The 18,036-nt window shown below is 40.1% G+C and overlaps 2 protein-coding genes across 2 annotated transcripts in view; both read right to left on the bottom strand.

Annotated features, from left to right (window-relative positions):
• Positions 1–262: 262 nt before the first annotated feature.
• On the bottom strand, positions 263–16,348 carry tmem144b (transmembrane protein 144b). The gene is made up of 12 exons (XM_052059925.1): positions 16,148–16,348; positions 15,908–16,069; positions 14,020–14,142; positions 12,696–12,795; positions 12,540–12,620; positions 11,266–11,344; positions 10,756–10,832; positions 9,248–9,366; positions 9,022–9,141; positions 5,348–5,445; positions 3,373–3,426; positions 263–428 (listed from the first exon to the last, which is right to left on the bottom strand). Exons 1-12 carry the CDS (start codon positions 16,224–16,226, stop codon positions 345–347), a joined length of 1,176 nt encoding a protein of 391 aa, XP_051915885.1. The 5' UTR covers positions 16,227–16,348; the 3' UTR covers positions 263–344.
• Positions 933–18,036, bottom strand: part of glrbb (glycine receptor, beta b) — a 172,884-nt gene continuing 155,780 nt past the window's right edge. Inside the window, exon 11 of the transcript XR_007961572.1 lies at positions 933–1,002. The gene's annotated coding sequence lies outside the window, so the exon portion shown is untranslated. The remainder of the gene's footprint in view (positions 1,003–18,036) is intronic.

Here is an 18,036-nt window from a genome sequence, read left to right as displayed (position 1 = left end):
CCCTGTGCTGCTGGATTTGACTGCTGCAAGCCATGCAATTTTCATGCTTCAAACTAAATTGGCTTACTTTCAAGTTTTTGATTTTAGTCCATCAGTTGGCACGAGTCCTTGGGACTTTTTGCATCCTCTCATGATCAACATACTCCCCAAATTTCATGCTGTTCAGTGCCAAATATATTCACAGTCGGACCTCGGTGTAAATAATGACAGATGGGTTTTCTCTCCACATAATTGATGCAAGTGCATTCGACATTTGTTGACGTTTATTAGTCAGAAGCTGATGCAAAACAGTTTACATGCTTGCAGTGTATCAAAAAAAGTGCAACACTGAAGATTTACACCAATCACAGGTTGGAGATGGCTGTCAACAAGGAGCCCGCCAATACCACGCAGGATGCCAGGGAGAAAATTAAGCAGTTTACGAATCCCTGAGGACAAGGTAAAAACAACAACACTTACAGGAGCATACTGAACACCTTCAACACTGAGGCAAAATTGACGTCTTTCAAAAACTGGACACTTGATTTGAGGGGAGAACGGTTTGAATAGAGGGAAGAAAGATAAAAACAATAGTATAGAAGGGCTGAAAAAGAGAAGATGCATTAGAACACAGGTGTCAAACTCAAGGCCAGGGGGCCAGATCTGGCCCACCACATCATTTCATGTGGCCTGGGAAAGCAAATATGTCAACTTCCATAATGCTCGCAAAAAAAATCCCAAAATGTAAAATTGTTATATGGAATAAGATACTGGAGTGTAAGCAATTTCTTTCTACACACACATGCATATATATTAGAGCTGTCAGTTTAGTGTGTCATTATCGGCATCAATTTCAATGAATTTTAACAGGATTACAACAAGCGCGCTGCACAGGTCCACGCACATGTCCGTTTTGCTAACCACGGCAGCGCGAGACACTGAAAACTGATAATTACAGTTTAGGAATGGAAAGTTTACTTTTAAAAAGTTGCCAGATTGTTCCACTGACAAGACCAAAGTTACCTGTATGTTTTGCAGTCGTAAACTGAGCTATCATCATAGCACGTCGAGTCTGAAATACCACTTAATGGCTAAGTACACAGCTGGTGTGAGTACTCCACCCCCTCGTCTCAGACAGCTGTGGATCGTTTCAAAGCGAAGAAAATGGATAACACGACGAAGAACAAATTTGCTGAAGCCAGAGCTAAATTGTATGGCTACTGCATGCAAGCCTGTCAACATTTTCCACAGCCAGACTCAAGGTGAAATCATTCACATTGCATCGAAAGACTCCACTACGGATTGCCAGCGAGAGCCTCCATTACAAGCCATGTACAGAGCGGAAAAGGCTAAGGTACACCAAGCGGGAGAAGACACCGTTTCGGGAGAAAAGAGACTAGGTTGATGAGACTCTGGGGAATAAAGAGCAGGTAGCCTGTCGAATACGACGCGATTGTTACTTGTTTGGAACTATTTTGTGTGGAAGGTTACCATGTTCCGTGTCCATATAAATAATGGGGGTGGAGCTTCTCTGTGTTCGTCTGACAGCGACTGTGCGCTGAGGCACGTCGAGAGTTCAGCGGTGCAGTGGAAGTAACTTGAACCACACTGAAAATAAAACTTCCAGTGTTGTCATCGAACCAAGTGTAGTCATCCAAAAATGTCCACACAAAACCACAGAGAGACTTCCGGGCAAGAAGGACCAACAGAATCAACAGCCTGACTGCTGTGTTCAAAGCAAACTTTAGAAAAACTAAGTATGCAACCATGATTTAAATCCACTAAAGGCCGAGTTCACCTTAGATGTGCACTTTATAATGTTATATTGCTCTGTTTTGATTCCATAAAAAGAACTGTTAAAGTAGCCCTTGTGACAACTTTTTCACTGTTGTTGATGGACAGTAATATTGTGTGAGAGATTATGTGTGAATAACTGCTCCAAGTGAAAAATGTTCATGTAAAAATTGAAAGTTATTTCAGTACATATTTGCACATAGAAACCTGATTCATGATTCCATGTAGATAAGAGCATTAAAATGGGGGAAGAAAATAGGACAAAACCAAAAAAGGATATTCAGAAATGATTAAAAAGAAGCGTGAGTAATCATCATTTTCAGTTAATTATGGTTGCATTTTTAATTAAATATTTTAATTGTTTGACAGATCACACACACACACTTCCAGTCCTAATGGTTGAATGGTAACCAAAATGTGGCCCGTGACAAAAAGGAGTTTGACACCCCTGCATTAGAAGGAAGGAGACAAGAAATGAAGGTGTGAAATAAAGGGAGCAATTAAGGATGGAAGAAGAAAACAAGGGTACATATGACAGGAAGGACACAGATGTATGAAGGAAGGAAAAGGATTCAAGTAAGCATTCCAAAAGGATAGGGGAGTCAAGGCCTGATAGGAAAGAAAAAAATAAGGATACAAGGGCTTGAGGAATGGAAAAGGGGGGTCATGGTATGAAAGGAAAAAGGACATCTGCATATTGCACTACCCCACTTTACCACATTAGCCACAAGTGATATCGTTTATGCGGTTTGTATTGTTTATACTGTTCAGATTGCATATTATGTTTTTTATACAGTGTAGCTGCCATCTTCTCAGCTGTGCGTTTAATGCACAGCATGTTTGCACTGAGGATTGAGAGAAATCAATTTCATCCATCCTGCATGTCACATGCAAGCATATTTGACAATAAAGTTGACCTTGAAACAAGAATGAGGGAGCAAATCGGGATTCACAAAAAGAAATGCAAAAGAATGGTAGAAAGAAAGACTAAAAGGGAACAGGGATACAAGAAAATATAAAAGGAAGGAGTAGGGATACAAGGGAGGGAGGAATAGAAGAGGGGGTCAATGATGGTATGAAGGAAGGATGCAGGTGAAGGATCGATGAAAGGAAGGAACACAGAATTTATGGAAGGAAGGGAGAATGAAGCAAGGAAAGGCCAATACCAGGAAGGAATGAATAGAAGGAACTGAAGCCATTATGGGAGGAAATGAGGTCGGAAGGATTCAAGGAAAGTATGGAAAGAAGTAAACAATGATCTACAAAAAGAAAAGAATAGACTGAAGGAACAAAAATAAGGCTGCAAAGAAGAGAGCAGGAGGTCATGGATGGTATGGAAGGAAGCGGGAACATAAGGAAACAGGAGAGGAGGTGTGACAGGAAGGAGAGGCAACAAGGTATGAAGGAATGAAAGTACTGTACTTTGTAGGCGATCAAGGGTCTTAAGGAAGGAAGGAAGGTGAGCCAGTAGAATTACAGATGGCATGAAGGAGGGAAACAGGAAGCAGTGGCATACAGAGCATGCCTTTCAGAATGCACTCCTACTTATATCTGTGGACATTCTACACATACAGACTTTTTATTAGATTTTTTTGTCACCTTAATCTCTCCGAACAGAAGGCCTCCCCAGAGTGCGGCAACCAGCCCGTATCCCTGTCGAGGACAATAAAAAAAATCAAAACATTATCAGCACAGCGAAGAGTTTGCTTTTAAATCAAACAATTATAAACAATGCAGGCATCTGTGAAGGAGGGGGGGGGGGTACATTGAACTGAACCAAGCGTGACTGTTCAGGTTGGTTGAGTCTGAGCAAAAACAGAATTGGGGCCGCTGGTGGATTGAGATAGTAGTGCTGTTGGACGGCCGCCAGGCGGAAAGCAAGCATTCCAAAATCAATTAATGCAGATATTGTTTTTTTTCTTCTTTCTACCTACATTCTTGCTGCTGGAGGCTGTAAATTTCCCCAGTGTGGGACAAATAAAGGACATCTTATCTTATCTTACTTTAACTAGGTCATTTTATTTTGATTATATAAAAATATTTCATGTTTTATATTTATGTACAGTGAAAAAATGGTGTTCAAATTACTCCAATTTATTTTGTATTAAATCAGAATGCATAATATTAAAATAATCACGTAAAAAAAATGCATGAATGAAGATGGAAAATTAGTAAAACATTGTTTCAGCGTCATACAAATGGTAAATTCATTACATGAAAAACAATTTTAACCACTTTTTTAATCATAAAATGTTAATGAATTGAATGGATGAAAATACTGGACATGAAAGTAAACTCAAAATGCAGGCTAATTAAAAATAATCTAAATTACGAATGCATGAAAACGGTGCGAAGATCAATGGAAAATTCATTTAAAAATAAAATCTAACGGGCAATTTTTACATTAACAAATATTAATTATACGTTGAATATTAAAAAATAAAAAGGGACAATCAAGTGCTTTCAACAATCAAGAATATAACCACTTCAACGCAAATGAAAAATCTATATATATATATATTGCGCGTCTGTCCCTTTTCAAAACGTACCTACTTCACCGCGCCGCCACTGCGCGCCGCCACTGCGCGCCGCCACTGCGCCGCTCAGGCAGTGGCTCACTACGATCGCGCGGGCATCTTAGCGAAAAAATGTTGTCTACCCACAAGCATTGCAATAAAATTGTTAGTTATTTAGTAGAGCTAAACATCTCTTTATTTTCGCGATAAGCAATGAAGATGAACAAAAAGTTGAACCAAGCAACAACACTTTTGTGGGCCGAAGGCCCACCTTACCAGCCTTCCGCAGGAACTAGCTGATGAGCCGCCCGGAGGGCGGCGAACCAGCTAGTTATACATAAAGCACAAGTCAAACAGAATGTTTTGAATTTTTAAAGAAAGAAAAAACAAATGCGATCCACACGTCAATTTTGATTTCGGACAACATGTCAATACGGCACCATTATCTTCCATCATTTACATTGAATCCACTGATCAGCAACTATACAGGACTTGATGTGCAATCTACTGTATATGGCAAAAAACACCCACGAAAAGGGGAATATTAAACGGGTCACAAGATGGAAGAACTTCAAAACTAGAGAATCATGAAGCACCAACACAGCGATAAACTCACGTTACATGATGATTGTGACATAGCTAAATTATTCAAGGCAAACCTTCACGAGGCTCATCAAATAGTATTAGCTAGCATAAAAGGATCAAAAACATGCTGCACAAATTGACATAGCATCATGCATGGCCAAAGGCACGAATAAGCACACATTTTTAGAAATCTTAGTCGACGCAAATACACTTTCATTTTGACTCTCCGTGAGATGCATTCAAGGACCGCTAACAAAGCAAGGCAACTCAAACAGGGGGGGGGGGGGGGGGGAAAGCACCATGAAATTTCTCGTGAGAATGCCTAGATACAGCAATTGCTTTGTCGTGAGCATAAAAAAAAAAAAAACAGCCCAACAGAAGATATAAGGTATGATGCAATTTGTGATATCCCAACTCCCGTAGGGCAAATTTACGAATGTTTGTTTAAACACCAAAACATTATGCGTACTCACCGCTGACACTATGGGAAAGGTGACTATGGCGCTCAAGTAATTGTTGGCCAGGGCCCAGCAGTACGTAGCCAACGCCCACATGGAGCCCGACAACAGGCCTGTAAGCAACAAAATTCATGCCGATTATTTTAAAGCAATATGATTGCAATCAAACACCAGGTATTGCATTTGACACTTTAAAATTGACAATTGTGTAAAGAATAAAAACATTGGGGCAGGGAACCAAGTGCTACTTCACCAATAGCATGACTGTAGCACCATGGAAGGTTCCGTTTTAAATAAGAGTAAGACAGATGCAGTGCTTGCTCCAAGGATGTTGATAGAGAAGTACAGAGGGAACTGCATTGTGTCTTTGTAGATCTGGAGAAAGGCGACAGGATGCCCAGAGAAGAACTGTGGAATAGTATGGGGAAATCTGGGGCGACAGCGAAGTACGTTAGAGTGATGCAGGACATGTATGATGACTAAGACAGTGGTAAGGTGTGCTGCCGGTGTGACTGAGGAATTCAAGGTGGAGGTGGGACTTCACCAGGGGTCAGCTCCGCACTGGAAAGCAGAGGAATGAAGGTCAGTTGCTACAAGACGGAGTACATGTGTGTGAATGCTAGGTACCCAAGTACAAGAGTGATGTTACAGGGAGAGGAGAAAGAGGGGGGAGGATTTTAAGCACTTGGTGCCAACTGTACAAAGCAATTAGACTGTGCATAAGAGGTGAATAAGCGTGTACGGGCAGGCTGGAACAGCTGGAGAAAAGTGTCAGGTGTGATAGAAGAGTTTCAGCCAAGATGAAAAGGAAGGTGTATAAAACGGCAATGAGACCAGCGATGCCGTTTGGCCTGGAAACAGTGCCACTGAAGAAAAGACAGGAGGCAGCAGCATTGAAGATGTTGAGGTTCTCTTTGGGAGTGATCAGGTTGGTAGGATCAGAAATTAGTACAAAAGGGACAACTCATGTTCAAGGTTTTGGAGAGAAAGTCAGAGGCCAGACTGAGATGGTTTGGACATGTCCAGAGCGAGAGTTGTGTGCTGTGTCTTGAACTGCCAGGCAGTGGTCCGAGAGGAAGACCAAAGAGGAGGTAATGAAAGGACATGAAGGCCCGTGTGAGAGAAGAGGATGCACAAAACAGGGTTAGATGGAGGCAACCGATTTGCTCTGTTGACCCTCTGTTGAGGGAAAAGCCAAAAGGAAAAAGACTAAAAAAAAACGCTTGAATTTCATTACTCCACTTGTGTGTCAATTAGGGAATGTTAAAAATTGAGGTGTAAAAGAACCAAAACATGATGCATTTAAAAGTTTCAGTGTTAAGTGAATGCAATTTAAAAATTCTGATGGGAACAATTTTTAAAATCTTCAATTGTAAAAACAAACACAAAACAAAAACAACCTGTGGCTCTTTTTGACACTTTGATGACAAAAGTCAAGTCTAGAGTATTTGAGCACTTTCAAACAGCCATCGCTGCATACAAAGTGCTGTACATGGAGCAATTTAACATGCACAATAAACAGTAAGACAAATCGGTAATAAAGGCGGTAGAAAGCACCAAACAGTAAAATCAAGAATAAATCCAAGTCATGCCGAGTTGAATGCCAAAGAATACAAGTGAGTTTTGAGGAGGGCTTTGAAGATGGGCAGCGAGGAGGCTTGCCGAATATTCAGTGGGAGGTCATTCCAGAGAGAGGGACCCGCAACAGAAAAGGCTCGATCCCCTCTGAGCCTCAGTTTAGTTCTTGGTAATTCTAATAATGTCTTGTCCACAGACCTGAGGCGCCGGGCAGGTAAGGTGGCGCGAGATTATTCAGAGATTTAAAAAAACAAAGAGGAAAAATAACTAAAATGAATGGGGAGCCAGAGTCGGAGTTATGTGCTCCCTCTTACGAGTACCAGTCAAGAGGCGAGCAGCGGCATTCTGGACCAGCTGGAGGCGCTTCATGGAGGACTGGCTGACTCCAAAGTAAAGGGCATTGCAGTTATCGAGCGTGACAAAGGCATGAATTACTGTCTCAAAGTGTTCATGTGAGGTTTTATTTTGGCCAGTTGTCTAAGGTGATAGAAGCTGGATTTAACAACGGCACCAATTTGCCGATTGAGTTTGAAATCACTGTCCAGTTTAAGGCCCAAGTTTGAGACCGTTGATTTCAGATAAGGAGACGGGGGGCCCAAGTCTACAGGATGGAATGTACAAGGGCCACTGGGACCAAACAATATCACCTCTGTCTTCTTTTCGTTGAATTTCAAGAAAAGACGAGCTGTGCACCCGAGTACAATGATTTATCACAAGGAATATGGTGTGTCACCACGTTGGCAGCTGAAAATAATTGCCTGGCTGAAAATGGTAATCGTAAGTGATAACGATTTCCTGTGAATGGGGATGGAAAGCTTACAAAAAAGCCAGCGGACTCAAAGCTTTGTCCTCATTAAAAAAAAAAAACCTGAATAAAGGACACAAGATCTTTGAACCAACAACATCAATGAAGTTCATCTCCAGGGTCTAATTCAGTGGTGTCAAACATACGGCCCGTGGGCCGGAACCGGCCCTTAAGGAAGTTTGATCAGGCCCGCAGGATAATTTGTGAAAGTGAAAAAAGCATAAAGACACGGAATTAATATTTTAAGGTGCAAGTTATGGGGTATCCGCTAGGGGGACACTGTTTTGATCAGCGTAAATGTAATTGTAAATATATGTAATTGCACATTTGTCAAAGGAAATCTAAGGAGCTTCATGAAACGCTTTGTAAAAGATCTGTTTTTTTTTTAAACTTCAAGATTTTCCGAATGTTCTTGTGCTTCTTTCGACTAAAATAAAGGAAAGACATTGGTTATTTATAGCAGAGTATGGTATAATTTTAATGGTCCGGCCCACTCGTCATCTACCGAGGCCGTATGTGGCCCACAATGTGAAATGAGTTTGACACCCCTGGTCTAATCGTTAGTTTCCATGACATTGTGTTCAACTGCATATGCATATGATTCATGCAGTTTTAAGTTAGTCGGATGCAGCTAGCGAAGGAAAATTTATGAAAAAAAAAAAAACTTAAATTGATATTCATATTTTTGACGATTTTCTGACATGACGGACCTAACTAGTAACTGAATCACAATTGTTTGTGCATTTTCTCCACTGTCAATATTTCATGCTCTCTTGCGTTAGAATAAAAGGATGTAAATGTTTTGTTTTTATCCAATGTATCTACAAAATAATCAGTTGTTAAAATAAGCATTTGATGCAGCCGGCCCTAGATCATAATATGAAAATATTCCTTTTTACACACTATTTGGGGGTGGGAAAAAAAAAAGCGCCTTTGCCAGTACAATGCTTACAGTTGGTGATCTAAGAACTTTCGTGATGTGTACAGTTCCTTTTGGTAAATGAGGACAATTGCTAATTGCCGTGATTTATGAATGAATGAACTCAATGGCTACCAGGTCCTTAGAACTTCAGTGGAAATGAGTGATGGGGAAAACTTCATAAATCAGTTGTGTGTGTGTATATTTTATACACACGGATATATTTTACTCCTCTCAATGGCACTGTTGGTTTAAAAACAAGGGTTTAAGAACTGGCAGGTCAGTGTGCCTTCAGCCCAATGTTCAAGAGTGTGGCATCAAGGGGAGTCAAAAAAGACAACTGGTTCATGAAGCAAAATTAAAGTATAATTTTCCGAGTAGACTGACCTGGGAGAACAGCTCTGGAGTAGATCCTTGGCCTGCTCCTCATGACAACACAGTAGATGGCAAAGTACACCGTGCTGGCCACAAATATCCCACAAGATTCCGCATAGACATAATCCAGATCTACAAAAACCAAAATAAAATGTTTTTTGGACATGTATGCACACCATGTCCCATACAATACATACCGATTTATATAGGGCTTTCACAACAGCGGCATGATGCATACCGTAAACGCTTGCTCCATGGAACATGCTGTCGTGGCATGACGAATGACTCTTGATGTAGAGCATTGGCGCGAAGGAGGAGCCGCAGAAGATGCCCGTCATCACGGCCATCAGGTAGCCTCTGAAGAGCATGAAAACAATGGATGGATCAACATGGCCATAAAATTTTAAGATACATTTTAAATACTTTAAAAAAAACAAAAACAAAAAAAACAATACTTGGCATGCCTATTCATGCTGGTGAATATTCATGTTTGGAAACTATGATTGTAACTGCACACATTTGAAAATTAACCCCCCATAACCAGTTTCACTTTTTAACATGAAATTTGGTGGGTATGTCTTTCATGAGTAAAACCACAAAATATTCAAGAAACCGTGGCTGGAAAGACAGGGCAGTCATCATTTAGGTTTAATGTGGCCATGGTGCATCTCAAATACAATTTGTGTAAAATTGTGAAACTTCATCCCGTTAGCAGTTTCCCTTGGCAAGATGAAATTTGTGCATAATGTCTGTCATAAGTAAATCAAGGAACAATTCTCAAGTGGCCACCCAATTTAAAAAAAAAAAAAGGCTTTTGCGCAAATATATAGGTACAGGAAGTCATCTTAGACTTGTTTTTCCAGGGACACATTTACTGACAATGGACCTTTTTTGCCAACAGCCACCTTGAACAAATGTGAGGCCCAATTTCTGTTCGTGGCTCAGGGTAGTACCATATATTCACGCCTAAACGATGCTTTGAAAAACTCAAACCCGATGCCAAAAATTGCTAATTGTGACCATTTTGTACATCATTTGTTGTCAGCAGTTCAGACTTAATGGCTGCGGGTTGAGTAACTGAGGAAAGAGTCAAACTGCTGCTGTGAACAACCTCCTTTGTTATTGTAGCAAAGCCCACCACCCCACTCCCAAATTTTACACAGTATTGAGGCAGGTGTGATTTTCCCCATTTTCTGGACCTGCCTGCGCCTATTGCTGGTGAATCTGGAACCATTGTGGGTGGGATACAACACCGGGTTGACTGAAAATTTACTCCTCATTACAGAACCGCAAGCTGTGCAAAAAGTACACTCCTGAACCATTTAGATTTTCAAGTTTAGACACTGTCAAATTATATAGACCTTGAAAAGGTTTTAGTGCATTTTCGGTCCATCCTGAACTTTTGCCCAAAAGTCCAGTATCTGTAATTTTTTTTTGGTGCACGCATTTCTTTTGGAGTCATTTGTGAGTGATATCGTACACTAAAGTTTATGATCTGACTCATTAACAGTAGATGATAAAAAGAGTAGGGGACCATACATTGAACTTTGAGGGACACCACATGCAGCAAAGGGGAAGAATCGTACCACAGAAAATGGTCTCACCAAATAAGACGGTGAAGGGTCTACCGGTGTTGATTAAGCTTAGACAACTCTCAAAGGCTGTTCGGTGTTGGGATAGGCTAGTACCATTTTTGGGGTGTGGTTAAGCAAAATTCAAAATTGAAGTCAAGTTTAGTTGGCTCACATGAAGCGTCTGCGTTTGGGTCCAACAAAGTCTATCCAAAACTTGGACGAAGCCGGGCCATAGGTGTCACATGATCGCTGAAAGACAGATGCAACGGAATCAGATTTATTGGCCAAGTATGTTAAAAACCCATGGAATTTACTTCCTAGTTACAACCTGTACCCAGGAAACCAAACAAAAAATGACCAACATAGGAAGACGGAATAAGAAGCCTGGCAGTTCTGTTTCGTGCCCCAATACCTTGGATGTGAAAATAAAAACAAAAAAGGAAAAAATAAACACCTAAACAATTTCCTTGAAGGGGAGCATGGCTTGAGCCTGATTTAAAAAAAAAACATGCAGCATAGACTGAAAAGACATGTACAACAAATCAAAACTACATGTAGTGAACAAGGAGAATGGAGGGGACAGCGTGGTAACACGACGGAACCAGTCTGACACACACACAGAAACAAAATCAGGTTTACCCACAATGCCTGTGGGAATGACATCATGATCAAATGTACCAACCCTGTCGATGAGTAATGGAACAATTTCAGGATCGGGATGCAGCTGGACGTCTGTTTTCACGCAGAAAAAGATGAGGCCGCTGGAAGGAAGACCACGATAGTCAGGCCTGAAAGTGTAATTTTTCCCTCATCTGACAAAATGGCTCCAAGGTGAGTGAACACTACTACGAACAGACAATATGCCAATGGGGGGGGGGGGGGGGAATGCAGTACCTTTTAGCATTTACCTTATTAGTCTTGATTTTTCTTGAACAAAAAGCCTATTGATATTGAATTATATTTAACAAGTATACCAAAACCAAACTGTTTAAATTTGGAGCAATTTTTGTTGGTCGTGAGGTACTGACCACAGCCTGCTGATTTCGAAGGATAGATGACAACATAATTGAGGAATGGTCAATCTAGAGCAGGGGTCCCCAAACCTTTTCCTGTGAGGGCCACATAACTTTTCCCCTCTGATGGGGGGCCGGTGTCAGTTTGTAACAACGATCGTAGGGGAGCTTAAAAAATGTATTGTTTCCCAGAAAGCCACACATAACCAAATAACCCTTTCCAGGTTCCACTGAAACATTCTATGGTGTTTAAATAACTGCGACCTTGATTTCAACCCTATTTGCGTCATTTTGCCTCGAAGACCACCTTTGTACTTTTTTTGTACAGCTTCTATGGAAATGTGAATAAAAACAACATTTCAAATTTTCTGCAGTTGGGGACAATCTAGGAAAAGTCATAAAATTTCAAGTTAAAAAAAATCATTTAGGGTTTTTGGGGCGTTTTTAAACACAGTGACGGGTCATTTTGACCCGAGGACAACAGGAGGGTTAGAGGGCCGGGTCAAATGTGCCTGCGGGCCGTATCTGGCCTGCAGTTTGGGGACCCCTGATCTAGAGGTATGGCAACAAGACAACAACTGGTTTCACAAGTTTTGGTTTGTCAGTGTCAATAAACTATTAATGTTCAAGAATATACCATTTGTCAAACTGTAGGCACAATGGAACAATTTATTTTGAATCATAATCAACAAGTACATAAATCTAGCAACCAATGGCCCCGATTGTCAAGGATAAAGTATGATGAGGTATCAACATAGCCTCTAAAACCCAACAATTCATTTGCTGGCACACCAAAACCTATTGATTTTCATTTGTTCAGAGATCAAGGTTGCCGAGGTGGTTCATCCCATGAAAGAATGCTCCAGCATTACTGTTCTCTTCAATTTGAAAAGATTTTGTATTGAGGATATGGTGCTGGTTGCTAGTTAAATGAATAATTTACCTGAGAAGACACAATCCGGCACCGCAGTAATTCAACGCCGGCCGGGAAACCTCATCGGCGGTGATCCCAAACCATCCAAACCTGAGTCGTGTCGGATGCCAATCAGACACTGGCTTACATGATGCAGGCTTCATATGAATTCAAAAATGAAATCACCTTGAAGTGGCCCAGCTAATCAGCAAACTGGAGGACCCCCAGATTAAAATCCCCAGGCTGAGGCCAATGGCTTTGACGATGGTGACAACCATCACACTGCCTGAAATCGATGCACAAAGACAACATTAGATTCATCGACTGTTCACACTGTCGAAAACCCATCTTTGCAGCTTAGTGTTCACAATGGGCAATGCCTAATTTCAACACCACCGTTTTTCAAAATATTGCCTTTTTTTTAACACTGCAAGACTTGGTCCTCAAAAAGGCAAAGTGTGAATTATTGATGGACAAACTCTCCTCTCCAGTGTGCTCACCTCAGATTCCCTCAGAAGAGGATAGTCAAACCTGTTTAATTTGATCTTCCATGGCTCTGATTTCAAGCACAATATGCGTCTTGTGTGGAATGAGAGGATGTTAAATTGGGATCCCATCCGGATTTGACAAACACGATGGGGGGGAATTCAAATGAACATTTTCAGGTCCATTTTAGTGTGAGGATTTTTTTTTAATTCATAGAAGAAAAAAAAATATCACTAAAATGTGAGGAAAAACATCACAATTAGTTATGACAGTTGAGCTGAAATGGTCATTTCCCAGGAAGATCATTAAAATATTCAGTAAGAGCATTATATATCACTGGAATAAAGTTACAATAAGAAAAAAAAAAGTCACAAGACATTGGAAAATAAAATCACAATATAACAACTTGAACTTTATGACAGTAATTATGTGACTAGATTAAAGATGGTTGCAATATTAGTAGAAAAATTTGCAACGAGAAATCAATACTACAAAAGTCACAATAATTCAAGAACAAATGTTATGAGAATAAGCAGAAATATTACAAGAAAAAAGTCTGTTATGCGAATTAAGTTAAACATAGCCATCATATGTGGCAAACATCTACGGAAAATCAGATAACGCACTGCACACAGAAAGCCTACTAGAACATCTGAACTTGATTTGGAGTCAATACAAATGTGATCTTCATTTTATATGAATTTGAATGAGATTGGTTAATTCCGAGTACAGCAACTACCCCCCTTGCAGCAAGGGCATGTGCACACTTGTCCAACCACATTACCTCAATTATTTTTAAATCCCCAATCAATATTTTTTTTACCCAGTTGAGTTTCACAGATTAGTGTGAGACTCTTGTGATTAAGGGCAAGAAAAAATCAATTTGATTTGTGTTGTAGGTCACATTCATGTTGGATTTTTTTTCCCGTTTTGTTTAGATCACCAAAACGTGCCATTCAAACATGGCTGTATATAGACTTTTTAGAGCCACTGTTCAGTCAGCTATACAGTATCAATTTCATACCTGTGGCCCAGATGACTCCCCCAGCCATTGCCAGAGGATAAAATTTGGGAGAGTGGAGCATCACGTCTCCGATCATGGCCACCGACCAGATTCCTGTACAGTACAGCCACTGGAAGAACATTCCTGCTCAAAAGAATACAAAAAAGGTTGCAGAGGCAATTGTGTGAAAAAGAAAACAACATGGTGCATTCATGCAGTTACATTGGAGTACCGCGTACCAAGTGCATTTTTTATCATTTGGACTCTCAGGGAGTCTTCCCAAGCAAATGTTGGTCCATCATTGCCAATAACCCATAAATTAAAAAGTGAGAACGATCGTGGGCTGAGTAATTTGGTCAATTTTAAGTAAAGTGAATAGAAAACCCCCCCCACAACTTTCTGATGAATGCAAGAGAAAGCGCATCAACCCTCAACAGCTGATTCAGAGCCCTACAGTAAATCTCGCAAGGCAGTTCTATAAATGTAGCGCATTTCATACACAGGGTAACACAATGTGCTTCACATTAAAAGCATTTGCAAAAGGTTGAAGACTTTTCAAATCAAATTAAAGAATATGCATTCTGCTACCGGTTCATGAATCACAAAATGCTTTTTGGGTGCTGAATACATTTAGCTGCTACGCAGCATGCAAATTGAATGCAAGATGCCGACACAAGTGAAGTCAGGCCCAAGTGTAAATGCTTTTAATCCAGGTTAAAACTGTGCTCTTTTCCCCTCATTCCTGTGATTAAGGTCTTTCAAAGCAATTTTAAAAGTGTGTTCTTGCACTGTTCATTTTTTGCATGTTAGTAAATTCACGAACCTACTTTTATTATTTACGTTGATTTTTTATGTCGTCCATTCTTTTTAAATGCTTTCAAAATGTTGTGCTTAATATTTGTAAAGCACGTTGCATTACCCTACGTCTGAAATGTGCTATATACATAAAGCTGCCTTGAAGGATTTACCGTATTTGCCACATTGACATATAGGGGGCAGGACTTGGCCGCACGCCATACTTTTCATGATGCATCAGAGAAACAGTGGGCCAGTTCCCATAGCTGCAACTCATCTTGGAATGCATCAGCACGTGAATGCCATTGATCATCCTCACGAAATGTTGCTAGATTCGACAGAAGCTTAGACCAACCAGTATTGCAAATTAGTATCTACCTCCACCACGCCCACCCCAGTTTGAAGAAACCACAATTTCTTTAATGACAAGTAACCAGGAAGGGTACCAGTAATCATTGTTGTATCAATCAAGAAATAAAAACACTCAATTTTTTTGCACCACAAAAACTAGAATTCACTTTTGTGAAAGTGAAAAAATAAGGAGAGTCTCCCCTCTTGAGTTCTCAGTTTCTAAAGAATTATTCTATATAAATCTGTAAGCATCCCAAATATTGATTTTGAATTGATCATACCGTGTGTTCCACTTTTGTTTTTCAAGCAGTATTTGGCCTGTTGATGTTACTAACCTCCGACATTTGTTCCCAAAAAGGTGGCAGCTCTAGAAAAAAACATCTGCTCATTAGGGATGGCTGATTATTTTCTAGGAATTTAGTAGAAGCCGTCATTTGAAAATAGCAGAGATTTACAGAAATGGTGGTGCATATGATATGTATCCGTTTTCTAATGATTGCAAGAAATCATTAACATGATCAATGTCTTGACAGGAATTAAATAACAGATGTAATTCAAGTAAATGATACACATTTCAGAAATGTGCATCAAAAGGTGTCTCCCTTGGAATTAATCCCAAATTGTAGTTCACAGTTCCAAAAAAGATCAGTGACATCTGACCTAGAATATCTCTTGTGCTGTCAAACCCCTTTCTTTTGAGTCACGTTCATCATGGAGAACAAAGACCAAACCTTATTTGGAAATCCAAATCAACGTCACTCACCATCTCCGGTCTCGATGCGTTTAACAGAAACAAAGCTGCTTCCGTACAGCAGCACAGAAGCCAAATTTGCCACCATTCCGCAGGTGAAACGTGTCATATTATTGGTGGAGTTAAAACCAAATGTTCCATTTTTTGCTTCAACCTCTTCATCTCCAGAGCCACCTTCAAAGGGAAGAACAAAATGATATATTCAAAGCCAAAACTAATTAATAAATCACAGGGTTTACTATTAATTCAAACCTGGTGCCTTTGTTGGCATGCCATAGCAACGGGCGATCAAAAGTGGGATGACAAGTAAAGCACATTTGGCCGCAAACATGTTCCAGAAATCCAACGTGATACCAGGGTCCGTGAGCTTCGGCCGGGGTTCAATTCCTCAGCAGGTCAGCGTGGATTAATGGGTGCCTGGCAGGTGCTGTCAATCAACCAATCACCTGGTGAGTAGTGCCAGCAGGGGGCAGCGCAAATTGGATCTTGACAGTGTTCATTTTTTTCATTTTTTGTTTTATTTTAATGAAAACAAGTCTGCATGCTGGCGGTCTAATTATTTTGGCCCAGGCCGTTAACCCTGAAGAACCCAAGAACCCTTTTCTTCTTTGGAAAATGATGAATTATATATTAAATGACTGCTATATGTTCACTGAACACCAAAATATGTTTTTCCAAAAAATTCAATGCTTTAATCCTAATTTAAGATTAGGGCCAAATTTGACCCTTTGGGATTTAAGGGTGGCGTTTGAGTAGCAGAATTTATAGGGGCCAAATTTGACCCAGTGGGTTCTCCAGGGTTAAAGTTGTTGAATAAGCCTGGAATCTAAAATTAAATTGGTTGTGTGGTGAGAACAGCTGTAATGGCATCCACCAGTGTAAACACAGGGTGGGCAAAAAAAAAATCCCAGTGAAATTGTTCATCTCCATTTTAATACAGAATTAATGCAGTCGGACTGTTGTGAAAGTCAAGTTCAAGTAGTACAAGATGCAATATTTTGTCATTATCTTACAAAAACAATGATGTTTTTTTTGGGCTTAAGGGGGTCACAATGTCATGGGAAAGTTGCACAGTTATAAGTTTGAAAATGCAATATTGTAAAATATGAAAAAGAGGTCAAAATGTAACGCAATCTTATGGAAAAAGACGTAATGATACATGATAACAGTTTCAATTTTACTTGGGACAAATTTGAATGTAAAATTCTAAATCAACAACAAAACAGTCACAATTTAAAAATAACAATGCAACAATATAATTATTAATATAGAGATGCAGAATTATTAAACTTATCTCACAAAAAGCCATAATGCACTGCAAATGAAGTCTCATCAATCTAAAAAAAATCTGAAAACTATGATAAAAAAAACCTTATGATAATATAAACGCAATTTAGGAAATAAACTCACATTATTCAAAGGAACAAGTCTTAATATTGCTTGAATGTAATCACAATATTCTGAGAAAAAGGAGACAACATTGGAAAAAAAATCATTCATTCATCTTCCAAACCGCTTGATCCTCACTAGGGTCGCGGGGGGTGCTGGAGCCTATCCCAGCTGTCTTCGGGCAGTAGGCGGGGGACACCCTGAAACGGTTGCCAGCCAATTGCAGGGCACACAGAGACGAACAAACATCCACGCTCACACTCACACCCAGGGACAATTTAGAGCGTTCAATCAGCCTGCCATGCATGTTTTTGGAAAGTGGGAGGAAACCGGAGCACCCGGAGAACACCCACGCAGGCCTGGGGAGAACATGCAAAAGGGAGGCCAGGGCTGGAATCGAACCCAGTACCTCTGCACTGTGAAGTCGACGTGCTAACCACTGGACTACCGGGCCACCCTGGAAGAAAAATTGCAACATGAAAACACAGTCGCAATAGTACGAAGATGTCAATGTTTATGATATATTAAGCAATATTATGATAATTATCCTGTGTAAAAATATGGCTATGAGCATTTTATAAGAAAATTTTCACAATACACAGTACAGAAAAGTCGCAGCGTTGTGAGAATACAAGAGCAATATTTGGGGGAAAAGATGTTATGGCATGAGAATGTTCAAAGTTGCAACGTTATAAGAATATGGTTGCAATAATAAAATTTTCAGGTAAAAAAATAATGTTGTAATGTAGTAT

Source organism: Hippocampus zosterae, chromosome 1, assembly GCF_025434085.1.
Source record: "Hippocampus zosterae strain Florida chromosome 1, ASM2543408v3, whole genome shotgun sequence".
Taxonomy (NCBI): domain Eukaryota; kingdom Metazoa; phylum Chordata; class Actinopteri; order Syngnathiformes; family Syngnathidae; genus Hippocampus; species Hippocampus zosterae.
The sequence above is the reverse complement of the archived record's forward strand: the minus strand, read 5'-3'. Positions and strand labels throughout refer to the sequence as shown.